Source organism: Harpia harpyja, chromosome 5 (assembly GCF_026419915.1).
Source record: "Harpia harpyja isolate bHarHar1 chromosome 5, bHarHar1 primary haplotype, whole genome shotgun sequence".
Lineage (NCBI taxonomy): Eukaryota > Metazoa > Chordata > Aves > Accipitriformes > Accipitridae > Harpia > Harpia harpyja.
In genome coordinates, this window is record NC_068944.1 from 51,424,044 (window position 1) to 51,442,621 (window position 18,578).

An 18,578-nucleotide genomic window follows, 5' to 3' on the forward strand; every position below is an offset into this window, starting at 1 on the left:
GTAGCTAATCTGCTAACCTGGAATTGCTTCTGAAACAGCTGTACATGGAGACAGCATAGGTTTATTGGCTTTAAGACACAGCCCAATTTCCTTCCTACACCTGTACATACTGGGACCAATGGCCTGGACATTCATGGAGTTGTCTGGTGTAAAACCGGTGTAAAGTAAAAAGGGAGCCTGTCCAATAAAGTAAAGATGCAAGAAGACAGGGCTGTTTCCACAGTATAGTTCCCCATTTAAAAAATACCTGTCTAGCATAATAAAAAGCAGAGCCCACCATGTAAACTAAATTATTAAATTGGTATAAAATCTGTACTAGATCTTTTTCTTCCTTTAGTGTTAAATTTTAATACTATTATTATAGATTAGTGATTCAGTGTAAGATCCAGGGAGGCACATGTTTTTTTCAGATAGTTGTTTTGTCCTTTACATGGTACAGAAAAAGAATCCAGGAGATAGACAAACTAGACACCGACAATCTTAGGATATTAAATTTAATTATAGATTACACAGAATATGATGTAAAAACAGCAATTTACTAGAATAATTATAACCTGCAAAATGTGAAAATAGTTTAGAAAATGGATTGTCATATTCTCTGACACAGCAATAGTCATGAAAGGTACACTTATAATATCATACGTTAATCTGTGTATTAACTATACTACCTGTCATTTAGCCAGGATTCCAAGACAGATTACAGGCATTTATTTCTGAAGTGCCTATGTTTAAATTCAGTAAAGTTAAACAGCTAGATTGAAAACACTATATTTTTGTCAACTACTGCGTGGAGATCTATCCCGGATAAATGCTTTGTCTATATGCTATGAGTTCGTAATGAGAAGAGTAATTGAAAAACTGCAGAAAGCACAGACCTGGAAGTGGGTGGTTTGACAAGTGAAAATAGTTCTTAGTGCCTTGTTAAATTTTGGAAATCAGACATGCCAGCATCTCCTTCCTATTTCAGACCTAGAACGTATTTAATCTCAATTCATGTTTTGCATTTAAAAAAACCCACTTGGTTGTAATGGGGAAAGATATCTGTAGACCTTTGTGTTATGTAGTTCAACAAGAAATGGTGCAAGTGTCAAAGGATATGATGACCACAGCAATGTCAGCAGGTTTAATTTTTTTCCAGCCATGTTTATGAAAGCAAAAAAAAAAAAACCAAAACCAACCCTGACATATTTTAGTTTCTTTTTGAATATACAGACTAGCCCAAACATAGACATTCTCTTTATCAATCTTATTGTTACAAAAACTGTACATTACAAACAGTATAGAAACAAACTGAAAGGAATGTGCCACACATCCTGGCTAATTTTCTATATGCAGTTTAAAAATACAGCCTACTCCCTTATAGTGCACAGTTATTGTGTAGATAGAGTACATCACTAGTTAAGTGGACATGATAGAAGAGTTCTAGTTTTCCTCAGCACAGAGAATAAGAGCCAGTTCTGCTCGGTAAAGCTTTCCTCCATCAGACAAGGCCATGATGCTTTTCTTGTATGTCGCAAGGTTGTTAATGTCTAATTCCTATTTAAAGAACAGATAATGCTTTATAATCCTGTTTAGTTACCAGCATCAACAAGTTTGCTTCCCATGGCAGAAAATGAGAAAAAAAAAAAAGGGCATTCTCAGCCTGGCCAACAGTAACACATCGCAAATGTTGTCTATGTATTTGTATGTTATCGACATTATAGCCATATGTTAGATTGCTGATAGCTGGTGTCTCAGAAGCAAGCTTTTGACAGTGTCGCTATGTAATCACAACTCCCCTAGTTCAGGATTTACACTGGTATGACTTCTGCCGAGATTTTTAGTTGTACTTTGACTTCAGGAATTATGACTTAGAAGCTCTTTATTTATCTTAATTGGGTGGATTATAGTGTCCTTAAAATTGAAATTAAATCTGAACTCTAACGGGAAAAAAAACCCTCTAGGATTACCTTTTTGTTCTTTTCACAGAGATCCTTCAGTAGTGCATCAAGTTCATTTTCATCTATATAGCCATTGCCATCCTGAAAAATAACATGAAAGGTAATTTTAAACATTTATTTTTCATTTCAGAGGTTATGGCTAATTTTTCACAAATTCAGAAAATAAGTGCCATCAAACTACGCAATTAATAAAAAGGTTTTTTGAAGACTTACTTGATCATACATCTCAAAGGCTTTATTGAATTCTTTTGCACACATTTTGACACCCTAAATGCCAAAAGGAAAACAAATCCATTAATGACACCAGTTATGTGTGATGGTAACAGGTTACTTTAAGAATGTGAATATTCATACCTGAAATTTAATAAGAAAATTTTCCTGTACAGGGAGTAGTCTTTGGAGAGAGAAAACAAAGGTCAAAATATTTCACTGTTTCCATAATAGCGATTGGTACATGATACTTGTTGTGAAAAGAGACAGAAGACATACCTGGCCAGTTCAGTAAGCTCCAACTTTCCATCATTGTTTGCATCAAACATCCTGAGCTGAAAGAATATAGTATTTTACATTACTAATCAAAATTAATCAACTTAATGAAGAAAACACTTTTTGGAAAACTTAAATTCAATGAAATTTAGCCTGTATTTCATGCTGAAACGATGGCTCCAGATTTTGATCTGTCACATTTGCTGTGTAATACATTTATTTAAAGTACCGAGGAAGCAATTTATAGTAATTAATTCTACTGCAAAAGCCTGGCAAGAAACCAGATGAACAACACTGATTAACCTACTGTAAGGTAGGTCTTAACCTGCCTACGGTGATGAATGTCCCATATGAGGAATGCACATGTAATTATTTATAAATGAGAGGAGTGTTGACATGGTAACATTTTACTTTTGACTTCATGTCATGATCTGATAATAGCATCATTATTCTCTATTCATAAAGGTGAAACAACAGTCAGGTGAAGTTCAATAGAATACAAGGCATTCAATTTCTTAGACGGAAAATAATAGACATTCAATTGGCTGCTAGGTCTAAATATTTAAGTAAAGATCACCTGTTTCTGTGATATATTTCATTAAAAGAGTGAACAGATGCTGTAGATGATCACATTTTGTTGATGGTATGAAAATGGGAAATTAAATCTCTCCAAATAATTATAATTAAATTACAGGAATAAATATATCAATGTAATTTGACAAAATGAGTGAATACTATTTCTAATCATTTTTAATCACCCTATTGTATGAAAGTGTTTTCCTTTGAGGTCTTGAAAGGATGAGCTCCTGCTGCTTGAGAGGCACAAACAGCTCATATTCGCTGTTAGAAGTAGATGGAGATATTGCACCTGCGTGGGACTTCCAGTTTTTATGTCTGTATAGTTCCATTTGTCTACTTTCAAGTATTATTTTGCCTTTGCTGTATAAAAGAGTCACAAAAGCAGCAAACTGTACAAACATTGTTAGACATTGTACTGAAAACACCACCACCCACACTCCATCCCATCACTTTCAATCACAATAATTTTAGATGTAATTTTTAGATGAGAGGAAAAGCGACATCCTGTACTGAGATAAGTGTATATCCTTTTAAAGACAGAATTAATGCCTTGAAAAAAGACAGAGTTTCACTTGGTTAATACACAATAAATGGCAAAGGAGACCAGAAAAGAGACCAATTCTATAAACATTTATTTCTACGTAACACCCTGGTTCCTTTTAACACTTCCTTTCCTTGTATAAAAGCATCTGCCTTGCATGCGTTTCCCATGAAAGGAGATTTGCATTTGGGGGAGGTAAGCAGTGGCAGCTGTGAAGTCAACATATTTTGTATTTTGATGGGTTGTTAGTGGCTGGCTGTGCCTGCTTGCAGCTGCTCAGGACCGTGAATTTTCTATTAGTTGTCTTTTCTACTTTATGAGGAGATTATGGGAGAACTGGCCTTATATTTTTTTTGTTATTGCTGTTAATTCTTTGTCATTGTGTCTCTCTGCAGAGGCCAGAACTTAGAGCATGCTTTAAGATGAAGGTCAAAAATCTCCCTGAATGAAAAGGATACATGTTACCTTCACCAGTGAATAAACGGTGATAATTCTAGGTAAATGCTTTGTGCTGGTACAACAAACCAGCAGACTTTTTCCAGGAGAAACACAAGTTTTGATCAGCCATTCTCAGGCCAGTTTGAGGGCTAGTGTGTTTACCTAGCACATTTTTGATTGCTAAAAATATTTTAGGATGAAACCAAACTGGTAAAACAAAACCTGTAGTGTTTTGTATTTCCTGAAGACCAGAATTCTGTCTTTTTTTTTCTTGAAATGTCCACTCAGAGGCCAATGCTGGTCCTTACCATAGAGCACCATAGCAGTGGGATGGAAGGAGTGCCCCAAGGACGGGCTGATTTAAGGCTAGGGAAGCAACAGTTTTGTTCTAGTGTTTATCTAAAACATCAGTTTCTCCTTCTTGAAGGGGAGGAGAAGGAAAGAGTGAGATGTTTATAAATCCGGTAAGAAGCCATCATGCAGTGATGGCTTTTAAGACAAGAGACAGACACTACAGCACTGTAAGAAGGCAAAACATAGAAAGTAACCCCAAATTAATTTGATCTAAATACAGTAATATAATTATGACAGGTATAATTTTTTTTCCTATGAACTGTGAAGACTTCAGTTTTACAACTACTGGCACAGGGAAGCAGAACAGGGGAAAATACTATGGTATGGTCTAATATTATATAAATACCGAAAATATTCAGAATTCCTGAGCTTTTTTTTTTAAGGAGCGCTGAAAACTGCCCATCAAAGCTCTGTAGCTGCAGAAGTGCTTGCAGTGCTAGATGCCACAGTTGTCTTTCTGTTGCAATAACATAGTTAGCCTGATTAGTACCTGGTGGGGCTCCAAGTCATTTGGAGCCTTCCAGTGGCTAAAGATAAAGAGTTTGGATTAATCCAGTCTTGATGAAACATGCCTGTAAATAATCTTACCATTATTTCTGTGTATTCTGTTAGCTTTGAGTCTTCAATCTGCTTATTTGCTTTCTGTAATAAATCTTTCAAGAAGCTCTGTTAAAATAAATAGAAGAGTAATAGGTAAATTTTTATCTACAGTATAAAATGCTTGACTTGCTAACTTCAGATTAAAGTAATGGGAAATACTATTTTACTCCCACTTTAGTATTTACTGCTGAAGTTCCAAATAAGTATGAAAAGAAGTAGTAATTAACAGCTAAGAATATAACAGTTTCTTTTGATCAATTCAAGTATATTGCACAGTTTTATTTGGAAAAAGTGACTCAAAACTTTCTGCTTTGTATGCCATTTGTTGTATTGTGACTTTGGAAAAAATAGTTTGGCTTTCAAGTATACTGCTTCCTAATCAGCTCTATCAGTAAACTAAACTAATTAACCTTGAGTCTCCTTGAAAACTTGGATGTTTAATCACTTCTTGCAACATAGGAACAATTTTACAGAAAAGATCAATGATTAATCAAGTTTTCTCCTTGCCTATGGCGGTACCCAATGCTAGAAGTGAACGTTAACCTATGTTGCTCCTTCCTACCTTGTATTTTAAATGTGTGCAGCCAGTTTCCTTGCATTTTTTTAAATGAGAATTTGATATAGGATCACATGATTAGAAACACCAGCCATTTTTACTTTAAAAAATAAGATCCTTTCCACCCATTTAGTGGTTTAAATTTCTGTACTAGGTCTGTGACATTAAAAAAGAAAGATATCAAGGCATTAACAAGGGTATTACAAGACCTGAGATGTCTGTATGCCTGTCAATGCTCAATGAAGTACCTAATTACTGTCTTCAGCTGGAGTGTCATTATCTTTGTGGAATTTTGGGCAACACTTCAAGATAGGAAATAGGGTAGCTCATAAGAAAATCTATTTGTACATAGATGACATTCTTGAACTTGAATGCAACCATGTCAATAGTCATATGACTAATACCCACTATAGTTCTTCTAGTCTGGCGCCCTCCATGCTGGAGGTCCTTCCTAGTAGCCTCTATACAAAGACCATGACTGAAATGTCGTAAATGGATGTTACAGAGACATGTTTATCTTGTGTGCTTTGATGGAAAATAGGACTGGAAAGGACATTGAATGGCTATCCAGTCCGTCTGCGTGTCTCAAGAAAGGATCATCTCTATCTAAACTTCCTGAGTTACTGTCTGATCTGAGCTATTGCCAAACCTTTCCTAGATAAGGTAGTGATGGAGAACCTGCCTCCCCCTTAGACAACGTATTCCACTGCTGTTACTATTGTTAGAAAGTTTTCCTGATTTCCAGCTTAAATTTCTCTTACAAAGTTGTAAGTGGGTGTACTCCTTGCATAGCAAATACTTAAAATGTTTGGGCTTGTCAAGAAATACTGATCTAAAAATAAAACTGGACATGTATGTCTTATTTTCAACATGTTAAAATGGCCTGTTTCTCTAAGGCAGACAAAATCTCCCAGCACAAGAGAGATGGGACCATTTCGGATCCGGTTAAAATGTCTTCATTATTCAGCTGGTCCTCAATCAGCCCTGCCTTTTAAAGTCTATTTTAAATTATAGTAGCTGGCAACAGTCCTTAAGGCATCGTCTCACGGCCGGAGAGTTCTCAAGTGCTACATGTGTGGCCTCCTCCTGATCCTACCAACTTTAGATACATGGACCTGCTGCGACCAGCCAGCAGAAGAACGGGCTCGTATGCCTGCGGTTTACCTTGAGGTGGGATCCTTGGCAAACGTCACACAGATACCAAACTCAAAGAGGAAGGGAAAAGGAAAAAAGTTGTGAATTGTCTGGTGTGGATACCTCTTCTGAACAGAAGAGCTGTAAGGATTTCAGGTGGTTTGATCTCCTGTGCTTTAGTTAATAAAGCTTATATAGTTCTTTAGAATACCACATATGGGCAAAATAGTCCAAATTAGATGGATAAACACTGCTAGGTCTTTCTCTTGCTATGAATTGTTTTGATTCCTCTGAATTTAAAGCTGCAGCAATCTATCAAGTGCAATTGAACTGTGGAAAACAGCACCTTTCTACTCAGACGCTCTATATGAGCATCTTTTCTATGAGGAAAGGCTGAGAGCTGGGACTGTTCAGCATGGAGAAGAAGAGGCTCAGGGGGGACCTCATCAACCTATACAAATACTTCAAGGGGGGGCGCAAAGAGGATGGAGCCAGGCTGGTGCCCTTTGACAGGACCAGAGGCAATGGGCACAAACTGAAACACAGGAGGTTCCCTCTGAACATCAGGAAACACTTTTTCACTGTGAGGGTGACCGAGCACTGGCACAGATTGCCCAGGGAGGTTGTGGAATCTTCGTCCTTGGAGATACTTGAAAGCCATCTGGACATTGTTCTGGGCAACTGGCTCTAGGTGGCCCTGCTTGAGCAAGGGGGTTGGACCAGATGACCTCCACAGGTCCCTTCCAACCACTCTGTGATTCTGTGACTCCATGATTCAGCATCTACAAATTGCTGGTAGTTTTATGACTAGGAAGGTAAATCACCCTAGTTTTAAGGTTTGCTAACTCTGCGAGGCTGAGATGGCTAATGCAATAATCTCAATTCTGCTCTTATTTGTGCATATTAAAGCTGATACCAAAATCCCACCCAGCCTCTTGCTGTGTTAACCAAGCAGGGGCAACACAATTCCATTAGTGGTAGCCTAACAGTATTACAGTGGAAACTGTAGAGTTACATGGTACTTGACAGAGCATGATCTATCCAGCAGCAAAGTGATTAATGGTAGTGGTGCCCTTAGGGAAAAAAAACCCAACAAAACAGCCCTCATATCTAATATACCAAAAAAAGAACAACATAGCTTTCAAAGGCCTATCTTGCTTTCTTAATCTTTCTTACTTCTAAGCTAAAGTACCTGCTACCCTGAGTCACTTGAGACAAACATTGATCTGAATTAAAACATGTTTTAAAAAACATTGATCAGATTAGAGTTTCACTTTAAATAATTTACTGGCGATAAAAACATCAGCTAATCATATTGCTTTTCGGTCATGTTTGAAATGCAAAAACATGCATGGGTGGGTATCTGAAGTAATAGATAGCACAGGCTGTAATCCAATGCCTGTTCTCCTATCAAGCATACTCATAGATATTGGTTTACCTTAAGCTCCTCAGAATCAATGAAGCCACTGTGGTCGCTGTCATATTTTCTCCATGTCTGCAATCAGAACGTGAATGTTTTAATGATGTATTTATGGCAAGTGGGTCTTGGATGGTTTTACAAAAGGCAACATTTCATACTGTACCTGCATGAAGTCTTCACTTGACTTTAGCTGCTGGCATCTGAAGAACAACAGGAAATTCTCTTCCGTTGGTAATATCTGAGCAAGCTGTAACAGAATTTAAGAAAGATTAAGTTTTGATTCTTCATTAGGCCAGCTGAGCCTGTAAAAGAGCATGAAACTTTTTAAAAGAGTATGAAATTCTTTGTGCTCATACTGCCCTATTGTGGCCCCATAGGAAGCTTCTTGCTGTTAGCTGAAATGTTTGGAAAATGCCTCTGAAAGCCTTCTGGCTTGCAGCTTTGCCATATTTATCAAGGTCAAACAGAGCTGAGGTCTGAGAGAAGGGAATGAGACAGCACTTTACTGAAGGGGTAGCTGGGGAAAGACAGGAAGAAATTCACCCATGCAGAGTTAGGGTCTGTGGTGAAAACCTTGGAATCAGCACAAAGGGAAAGCATAACGCAAGGATGTTTAGAGGATAAGTGTGGAGGACCATGAATTAAGACAGTGAGGAAAATAGACTACTCACAGATAACGAGGAAGAGGAGGAAGAGAGAGGAACACTGACGTGAACAAAACATGTAAGGTAAACAGAAAAATATATGGAAAAGCCAGGAGAAAAAAAGAAAGTGGGGAGGGCAAGGGGATGGCAACCCGTGATCATTTGTCAGGCACAGAGATGTGTTCAAGAGGAGCTATAAATACCAGAAAGAAATCAAAAGGGCTTTTAGCCCTGCAAAATCAGGGGTGGTTCTTCCAATGCCTCTGCTCTACAAAAGGCTTTTTTAAAATCAGACATTATTGTACTGGTTATTGAAAATGTTAATTTACTGTAACTCAATTTTGGCAAGTGACAAATGTAGAAGATGGAGAGTATGCTGTATAATTTAATGTAAAATCATGATTTGTTTTTAACAAAAGCCCAATATTTTTTCTGTCCTCAAAATGTATGAAATGTGTTTTGATTAAAGAAAACTTTTTACTTGAAGAATAGACCAGCTGTGCTTACTAGAAAGAGAAAATGGAGAAAGACAGATTTCTTAGCTGCATTCTTTCATGAAAAATGACATCTGCAGACTTCCTGGAGCCCCATCTTAAAATTTTGATTCAAATTTTTGTTTTTCTGCATTCATTTCACACCCTCAAATCCCTCATTCTGTCTATTTCAGTGCTATAGCCTAATTAATTGCTCAGGCTTTTTTATTGGGTTCCAGTCACACCGTAGGTGAGTTCAGCTCTCCCTCTCACCCTACAGGTGAGATCATCAAGGGTATGGAGACGGATCTCTCATTTCTCTAAAAGTATCTGTGCAAGGAATCAGTTATAGTCTTTAAGTGTTGGTACAATTAAAAAGACACATCAGAGCACTCTCCTTACAGCAATGGCGCAGCTGATGACAGGCTGTCAGGCCCATCAGACCGTTCAGAGTGCTTTTGCTAAATGGCTGAACACCAAACCCAATCAGCTTAAACAGTGTGTTTTCATCAGCAGCTTTCAAAACCGACTCTATTATACATACCATACACACATGTGGGTAAGTACATGTTCACATATACACAGTATCTAAATGTGTGTAACTTAGTACTGATTTATGGAAAAAATTCTTTATTTCTCCCATGACAGGTGTCCTGGTTTGGGCTGAGATACAATTAATTTTCTTCCTAGGAGCTTTGATTTTTAGAGTAAGTCAACATTCCTACTCAACAACAAACGTTGAATGGAATAACTGATTATAATAATAAGCAGAGTTTGGGGGAAGGGACTGATTATGACAAAGGGAAAGAGTTTACGTGTGGAAATCATAAACAAGATGCCATTTGCGTGATGTCTATAGCTAACTGGTGAATTTTGCAAGGGCACTGTAAAATAGTATAAGGTGCAAGGGTAAATGTAAAATAGTAACTTTCCAAAGAAACATTAACAGCTTACTAGCAGTACCAAACTGTATTTGAGGTACAGAATATATTACCTCTGGAAGAAAATTACCTTATTTTAAGTTATACCTCTCACACTTTGTAAGTATCAGGGGAAAGCACAGTCTTTTACATTACAAAGATGTAGTAGCTCAATATCCAACATTAGCTCAGGCTTCCACCAAAAAATGTCTTTTGCGTTTTCTTTCTTTTGTACCCTTTAGCATAATATAAACAATATAGCTAAAGGGAAGTCCCATACTCCAAGCTCATGCATCAAGTATCATTAAATTGCTTTTTGTGGAAAACTCTGCATTATTAAGGGAAGAGAAGATTGTGTGGAAACTGGCTCAACTTCCCGGTCCCCGTTATACCACTACAGAGAAGAAAGACGGAAACCTGATGCTATTTCTAATGATGACTTCTTTGTGAGGGTAAGCGTAGGGGGACTCTGTGAGCATGTTTGAATGAGTGCAGACCACTACAACTTCATGTATGGCAGCAATAGCGGTTTAGTGAGCACTTCTGTGAGCTCTGCTGCTTTTATGTTGAATGTCGGCTATTTCTGCATCGTGAGTAACAGAGGACAACCACAAAGCCTGAGGCTGGCTTGACTCCTCTCTGCTTAGGTGCAGGCTGAGGTACGTCTTTATAGGTTACCTGGCAGAAAAAATACTCTCAGTACTTAATATCAGAACTATTTTCTAGAAATCATTCTCTAAGTAAATTCTGTTGATATTTAATGCTATTTAAAATTCCTTTCACTTAATAGAGTGAATCTGCTTTTTAAAATCCTATAGTAGAGAATGGGAGTACAAAGAACATTTTAGGCTAATAAGTCGCTATTTTTACGGCAGCAGTAAGCTTCAGATAATTTGAACGTGGAATTACGAAGTCCTGAGTTTCAAAACCTTGGGTTTCACATCCACATTTTAGTGAAAATGTTGGTCTGAATAAGTACAAAAGGTGCATTAAAGGTCCCTTACACAATGACAAGCAAGTGGACAGGTCAGACTCTGCCTTTAGCTGGAAGGCACTGGATAAAAGCTAGTGAACTAAGTGCAGTGTGCTTGCAAAGACAGAATCGACACTTAATCTGAGCTGAAAATCCACTCCTTCATCTGTGAGTGGCCTCCTCTTTATCTCAGTCACCAGACCTTTCTTGAAAATTTATTATGTGCTAGGACATTTTCTGTCAGATGCTGGGGTATTCATTATGATGGCTGGGAGTCTGAATGGCTTTACATAATTTTTTTTTTTAAACAACATGCATACACTTTTTCAGAAAAACTATTTGATGTACTATGTAAATGGGAGCAATCTGGAATTACTGGACATTTTTATTTATAAGGAAGGAGAATCAAGTCCAAATACCAACTTTAATATCATACTGCTCTGCACGTACAACGCATTTCATCTGAGTCCCATCAGCACTTTCCAAATCAAGCTTCATGCTGATGTAAGTGAAATAAAATATAGCTATTGGCTTAGGAAACTGCTATATTAAGGGAGAAAGTCCCTTCAGTCACTGAACTGAGTACTGTCACTGCTCAGTGGCTTCAGTGGATGTTGAGCATGCTTGGCACTTCATTGGGGGTGGTGAGCACCGTACCGTATCAGACCCTATCTGATCTGCTCACCTTTACCCATTAAGTTAATAGCAGAATCAGAAAGAGAATTTGAAAGGTAAAACTTTCAGTTATCTTTCCTAAGTGAAGAAACACAGTCTTTTTCAGTCACTGCCTATACATCCTTCTTGCATCCAATGCTTGCTATTACACATATTCAAAAATACTAAATTAAATAAGATTCTTCAATACCAAATGAATAAGCATTTGTTAGTCCAAACCCAAACAATTTGTTAGTCCAAATAAACACTAGTTCTTTTTAGGTGCAGAACTATTTGATCAATGCTAAACATCGTCAAAAGATGCATTTTTAAAAAATCAATGATAGCTGCAAGTGAAAAAACCTGTTCATATTTCCATGGTAGTTTAGTCATAATTGCATATGCATTTAAACAAGTATATGCAATTCAAACACCTGACAGAGGAGAAAAGATACCCTGAAATGATCTATTATATCAGCAGTGCTACTTCCTATTGACTTTTACAGATTCTGTTCAGTCCTCTATTTTAAAATTAGCTACTGACCCAAAGTTGGTCACTGTAGAAATTTTGCAGACCTGGCTTGTTTCCAGCTGTTTCATAATTAGCTCTCTAGGTCAGATTTCTTATTATCAGGAAAAAATATATAATAGCATTTAATAATAAAAACGCAGTCTCACCGCACTCAGAGTGACATAAATAAGTCATAGGCTTAGGCTTGAAAAAGTGATTTCTCAAGCTGCAACCCAGCAAACTCTCCTTTTTGACTTGCAGCACTGAAGAGTGAAAGCGAGAGAAAACACAACGGTTCCCCCTTTCCTAGCAAGTTGTCTAAATTACACAATTGTTGAGCAGCTGTACATGTGGAAGGGGTTGGTTATCTTTGCCCTCTTTAGAAAGCAGGAGTAAGGAATAGGGCAATTTTCTGTGTGAAGTGCTATTAAAGTTTGAGAAAGGAATTCATAAGAAATCCTGATCTTTCACCAGCTGGATCACAACTACTATTAAAAGTTTGTTTAAATTCAACATGATTAATGTGCTGTCTAACCATACTTTTTTAGAATAGACTACATACAGTGATTGCCCAGTTGTGTTCACTTGTGTATTATCCTCACTACAGGAGTGGTGACAGGGCATTAGTTCAAAATCATAGGTAGAAATAAATCACATTACCTTTCACAATTTAAATTTCTAAAATAGAGCTTTTACCTGCTTTGCAGGAAAACTAAATTGCTGTTGATGCTTATTTGTGCTGAATAAAGCATGCAAAGTTAAATGAAGTGTAGTGAAATGTCTGGAGAGGGGTAAGGAATACCTTATTTTTTGTTAATGAAAAAATTTCGTTAGTGAAAAAAATACTAAAGATCTTAAGACAGCGGAAGACATTTTCTGTGTAACTAAAAATCAAAAATATTTACATATTATACTCACATTGTTCTGTGCTAAATGTATTTTCTGCAAGTAAACATGTCAGTCTTTTGTTATAAAGTAACTGTCTTACCTCAACTATTCCTATTTTTCCATCTGTAGTCTTCCCATATTGGTCCACAAAAGCTTTCATTTCAGGTGTTAAATCCTACAAAGTTACAATGAGAGAATCATTACTTTAAGATACAGAAAAACATATGTAAACTTACTTGAATATTCTATTAGTTTCCAAATAAGGTACTACATTTAATGAAGTACTCGTACTTATTGCAGCTAGATTCCTCAAGTTTAATGAAATTGAGTATTTTTTTATCATGAACAACGTCACTGTGATAAATTTACTTCCTAAGTAATTATATTATAGTCAGTGTGAATGATTGGCATCTAAATACTTAGAACTCCTATTTTAGTTTACAGAATGAAAAAAATTATACAGACAGATGTGTTGGAAGATGTGTATAACAGCTCCTTTGTTTAAGAGGATGACAGTGAAGTTCACAGGCAATTATTAGTCAATTTTCTCAGTTTTCATTTTTATATCAGTAACCTAAAGGCAGTGCAATATCTTGCAAAATAAGGAACATTTCAGTATAATGCATCTGAACACCAAAATGGCCTTTACACATCTTTGAGTGGATTTTTCCTGAACAATGGATGCTATTTTAGCCCTAGAAGAACACATCACAATATTGTATTTTTTACTGTTTAGTATTTGGTTATCATAGAAACAGTCAAAATGTCACTGCTGAAATGTAGAGAGGCAGATTTAGGAGGGAGAAAATTTTCAGCAGTACCTTAAATCCAATGGAGTGAAGTCAGCGTAATTGTTCTTCATATAAATTGTGGTCCCTGCTATACTTCTGTTCTCTAAAGGCTATTCTCACTCTAGGCTATGGCAAAGGTGCCAGCCTTGGGGTGAATGTCTAAATATTTGATTTCACACTTCAACTTGACTTGCCTTGTTTTGATATGAGCTGCCATCAACCTTCAATACCGATTAAACTTTCTTTGTATTTCTTATAGATGTGAGCTAGTAAAACCATGCAGCAAGAATCAGGACTAGTTATATTAAAACAATGGACAATTCTATGGTTATAGATGAAAATACAGCAGCCTCTGGAAATTAAAGGTTTAGTTGCTATAATAGATCTGATTATATAGGACCTAAGTGATTCTCTCAGTGAAGACCCAGGGAATCTCAGCTGTACAAAGTCTGTTGTAGTTTGTCCCAAATTTCAACTACCAAAGCTAACTAAAATGTCAGTTCCTTGTAGCTGATACAATCATGGCCTAGTATCCTATTTCTGTCAAAGTCATCCATGGCAGGTTAGTAATTTGCCATGGCTTTAATTAGAGATATGGTTATTAATACAATGCACTTCAATGTCACCTTTCATCGAATGATCCCAAAGTGGGGACAAGTTTGCTTAGCAGATAGAATGGAGAATTTAGACACCTGGATTTTAATTAGTCCTGGTTAAATATTTTACTAATCTTTCTAACAGCAGCTCCGCAGTGCCAGACAGTGTCCAGCCACTGAAGGAGGCACAGCTGCTTACAGGCTAAACAAAACAGGATGCTCATTCTCTAGTATGTTATTCAGAAATGGGTTTTTTTTTGGTGTTCACTTCACCTGCTCTTGAGCTGCTTGATGAGTTATTGGAGTTATGCTATTCAAATAAATGTTTTCAGTCAAAAAATCTTGCCTAAATTTAACCAAGTCTAGTCCTAAACTTGATACAGATGCAGTGCTCAATGTTTGAAATTAAGAAACTAGCCCTTTGCAGTGCTCAATATTTGAAATTAAGAAACTAGCCCTTTGCACCTCAGTCTCCCCTCTTAAGAGATACTTATCCAACCAAGTGGAGCTGTAGAAAAAAATAGCTTTTTTTGAGATAATTTGAAAATGTAAGGATAGATGGCACTACAGAAACACTTACGTGACTGTATTCATAAACATCTATTAAATCACATATTTCTGTGGAGAAATATTGTCATCGTCTATACATGCAGAGAAAGTGAGAAACAGATGTGGAATAGCTCAGCCAAGATCCGCCTATTGACCCTTTATCAACCTCTGTGTTAGTCACTTATATCCCACAGTTTCTTTTGGCAATTGGCATACCTAAATAGAGAACATACTGCATAAATGTGGGGCACAATAAATGGAAGCTATGCTTATATAGCTTTTATCTTTAAAAAAGAGGCAGTTCTTTCAACGTCTGGAAGTATATCAGATCAATTCACTATCTACCATAAAGCATGAAGCAAAAAGACGTAGTGTTACCAAAGAAAAGCCCAAGCCCTAAAACCTCCACGTACACGTCAGCCCTTTGGGGCCAGCATGAATCAGGCTGCATGCTACTGCTCTGTCTGAGGAAAAGCAACTGTGAAAGTACGGGCTTACTGAGTGGATTAATAAAAGAATTAGAATTAGAACATAATTAGATCAGTTCTGTAGTTGGGAAGAATACTGGGAAATGTTAAACTATCCTATTCGATGACAGAATCAATGTGATTCTTTAATGCATATGGCATGACTGATGTAAAATCCAGCTATGAAGAATGCATAATTGAATATTTCAAAAATAGTGAGCAGGAGAGTGACCTGAAATGCAGAAGTTAATGATGAAAAAGAAGCTTTGGGGTGTTAAAAGAAGGACAGCCGAGGAAATGACATATAACCTACACTGGTTTCTCAATGTGTCCCTTCTGGCAAAAGAATAGAAATTCAAAGCTACCGAATTAGTATCCCGTGAGACAAGACACGAACTAATGAGATGCTTGTTTGGCAAATGAGCCTTCAAATCCAAGAATCAGCTTAGATTTGAAACCTAAGATGACATATATCCATACTCCAGCACCAACAGACCAAGTACTGAATTTGATGTTGCTACTGTAGGTTGCTCTTTTCAGCAGAACACTCCAAAGATAGGTTTGAATTAGAGAAATGGGAAAGGAAAACTAATTAAACACCTGAGCATTTTTAAACTATAGTGTGAGATACAGGCAGAGGTTATTTTAAAAAAAAAAAAGCATAAATTATGAAATTTGTAGCAGATAAGAGTAATCCTGCAAAGCTTTTCTGTGTTACTTTGAGCAGGCTCTGTTTTTAAGAAGAGATGCACACTTGCTTTGAGAGAGAAAAGAATCTGATCTTAAAATGATAAATATTTTTTTCCTTGAGCGTCTAATTAATTTTTTAACTACTGAATAATATATCAGCATTTCTACTAAGAATGCCATTCATACTAAATATACACAGGCTTTAATATCTTCATTCTAATGGACACGCTTAAGTTTCCTGCACTTCAATACAGAAGAGAGATTTGTTTTCTTGCAATACTTGAACGGTATTGAAGTAGTGTTTAATCTTTTCTGTCAAAAAAAAAAAAAAAAGACTTTTTCCCTCTAAAAAACACATTCCTTTCCCAATTTTCTGGGGGTTTTTTTGAGTTGTTTTTTTTTTTTTTAACTTTAGTTTAAAGTTACTTACAGTCATGAAAATGAGTGCCTACACCAACAACTGTAAGAAGAATTAACTGGTACCAAGACTGCAGTAACATTAGAGGCATTGCTGCGAGACAGATTTTCAGATGTGTGAAGTTTACACTCATACAATTAATAAGAAGATACAATTTTCCACAAAAGAAATTATGATTCATATTGATTTTTTTGCATTTACTTCCAAAATATACAACAGCTTTTAAAGCAAAGTTAATTATTGAAAAGCTATTGCTCAGTCTGGAGGTATTCTTATACGAAGTATTAATCTATTTCCCCCATGCATACATGCCATTCCGTTAAATTATAATTTCATTTTCTGTTACTTCAGAATTCTTTGAGTATAGATTAATTGAAATTGATTCCATGAGGTTATATACTGGAGTTTGATGCTAAGCGGCCTATTTTAGAAACTGATTATTTTAAAGGCAATTTATTTGTTAAAAAGGTTCGCTTCTGTTTTAATTCAAATCTTTACATGGAATCTTTCATTTCTTTCTTTCTTTTCTCCTTTCTTTCTTTCTCGCTCTGTTTTTTTTTTCCCACGTGGGTATAGTTTGGAGGAAATTAATAATTAGTGCTTTAATAACTCATCCACAGAATTGTTTTGACAACATTGTCAAAAACTTTGCTGTCTCCCTGAACAATTTAAACTATCAGGATTTGGTACTCATACTCCTGGTGTACAACACTGGTGAAGGGCAAAAAGTGGTTAGCAGTCATCTGCAGATCTATTGACTGGCCAGCAAGGGGCAGAAATGCATTTCAGCCCGTACTGCCCATTAGGTACGAAATTAAAACTGAGTCCAGCTAACTTGAAGTGTTGGGTTTTTTTTCTTTCTGGATTTTTTTTTTTCTTTTTAGTATCAGTGCATATCTGGATCAGGTAAGATTAATTGCAATGGGATGAGGTCCCATCCAAGACAAAAAGGCAACGTCCGTGCATTCCTTGACTTTTCTTTTTAAGTGCTGCCAGAAGTATCGGCTCGTAGCCCGACAAGATGTGAGCGGGACCTGCTCTCCAGGGAGGTGGACCCGGCCTCACCTTTCCAAAGCAGACGATTTATTTCATTTGCGACCTGCTGACTTCTAACCAAGCTACTTCCCTTCGCCTGGTGAGGCAAGGGCATGGAACCGTGTGATGGCAACAGAGAACAGAAGGAACCGGGGCACTGGAGCTGGCTCCAGAAAACTCTTCTTTCCCGCAGAAGACAGGAAAGCGGGGCGAAACGTTAACCTACCAAGCCTGCCTTCTTCCGCGCTTGCTGCAGCTCCTGGATGAAGTTTTGTAACTCCTTCCCATCCATGTACCCATTGCCTACAACAGAAAGAGTTACGGTTGCTGTCGCCGCTCCCTCCGAGCTCTCGCCGCTCTCCCGCCCCGGCCGGCACGGCTCCGGCCCGCCCGCTCCCTCCCGGCCCCGCGGTTCCCGCCACCCACCCCAGCCCCTGACGGCTCCGGGGCGCCGGGCGCGGAGCGGGGCCGGGGGCCGCTTTCGGGCGGGGAGCGGTGCGGGGCGTCCCCCCCACCCAGGCTCCCGCGGGCCTGCCCCCCTCCGCCCCCCGCCGCCCCGGGGTGGGTGGGTGAAGGAATCACCGTCGGAGTCGTAGTGGTGCCAGATCTCGAAGAACTGGGCGGCCGAGATCTCCACGCCCTGCAGGTGGGTCTCCGCCGTCATGGTGGGGGCGCGGGGCCGGGGGGGGGACGGGACGCGGCGGGGCGCTGTCCGCGGTCCTGACTCTGCCCGCGGCCGGCGGCGGCGGCGGCGACGACGACTGCGGCGACGGCTCCTCCCGCCGCCGCCCCGCCGAGGGCTATTTATGGGGCCGGCCCGGCCGGGCCACTCCCCCCCCGGCGCTGCCCTCCCTCTCCGCGGGCACCGGCGAGGCCTCCCCGCCCTGCGCTGCGGCGGGGGGGGGGGGGGGGGGGAGGGGG

At 38.4% G+C, this 18,578-nt stretch overlaps 1 protein-coding gene across 1 annotated transcript; it reads right to left on the reverse strand.

Annotated features, from left to right (window-relative positions):
- Positions 1–480: 480 nt before the first annotated feature.
- CALB1 (calbindin 1) lies at positions 481–18,447 on the reverse strand. Its single transcript, XM_052786945.1, has 11 exons — positions 18,240–18,447; positions 17,884–17,960; positions 13,212–13,286; positions 8,212–8,295; positions 8,067–8,123; positions 4,927–5,004; positions 2,430–2,485; positions 2,295–2,334; positions 2,154–2,207; positions 1,950–2,021; positions 481–1,536 (listed from the first exon to the last, which is right to left on the reverse strand). The coding sequence occupies exons 1-11, from the start codon at positions 18,319–18,321 to the stop codon at positions 1,423–1,425; spliced, it is 789 nt and encodes a 262-aa protein (XP_052642905.1). The 5' UTR covers positions 18,322–18,447; the 3' UTR covers positions 481–1,422.
- Positions 18,448–18,578: the final 131 nt, after the last annotated feature.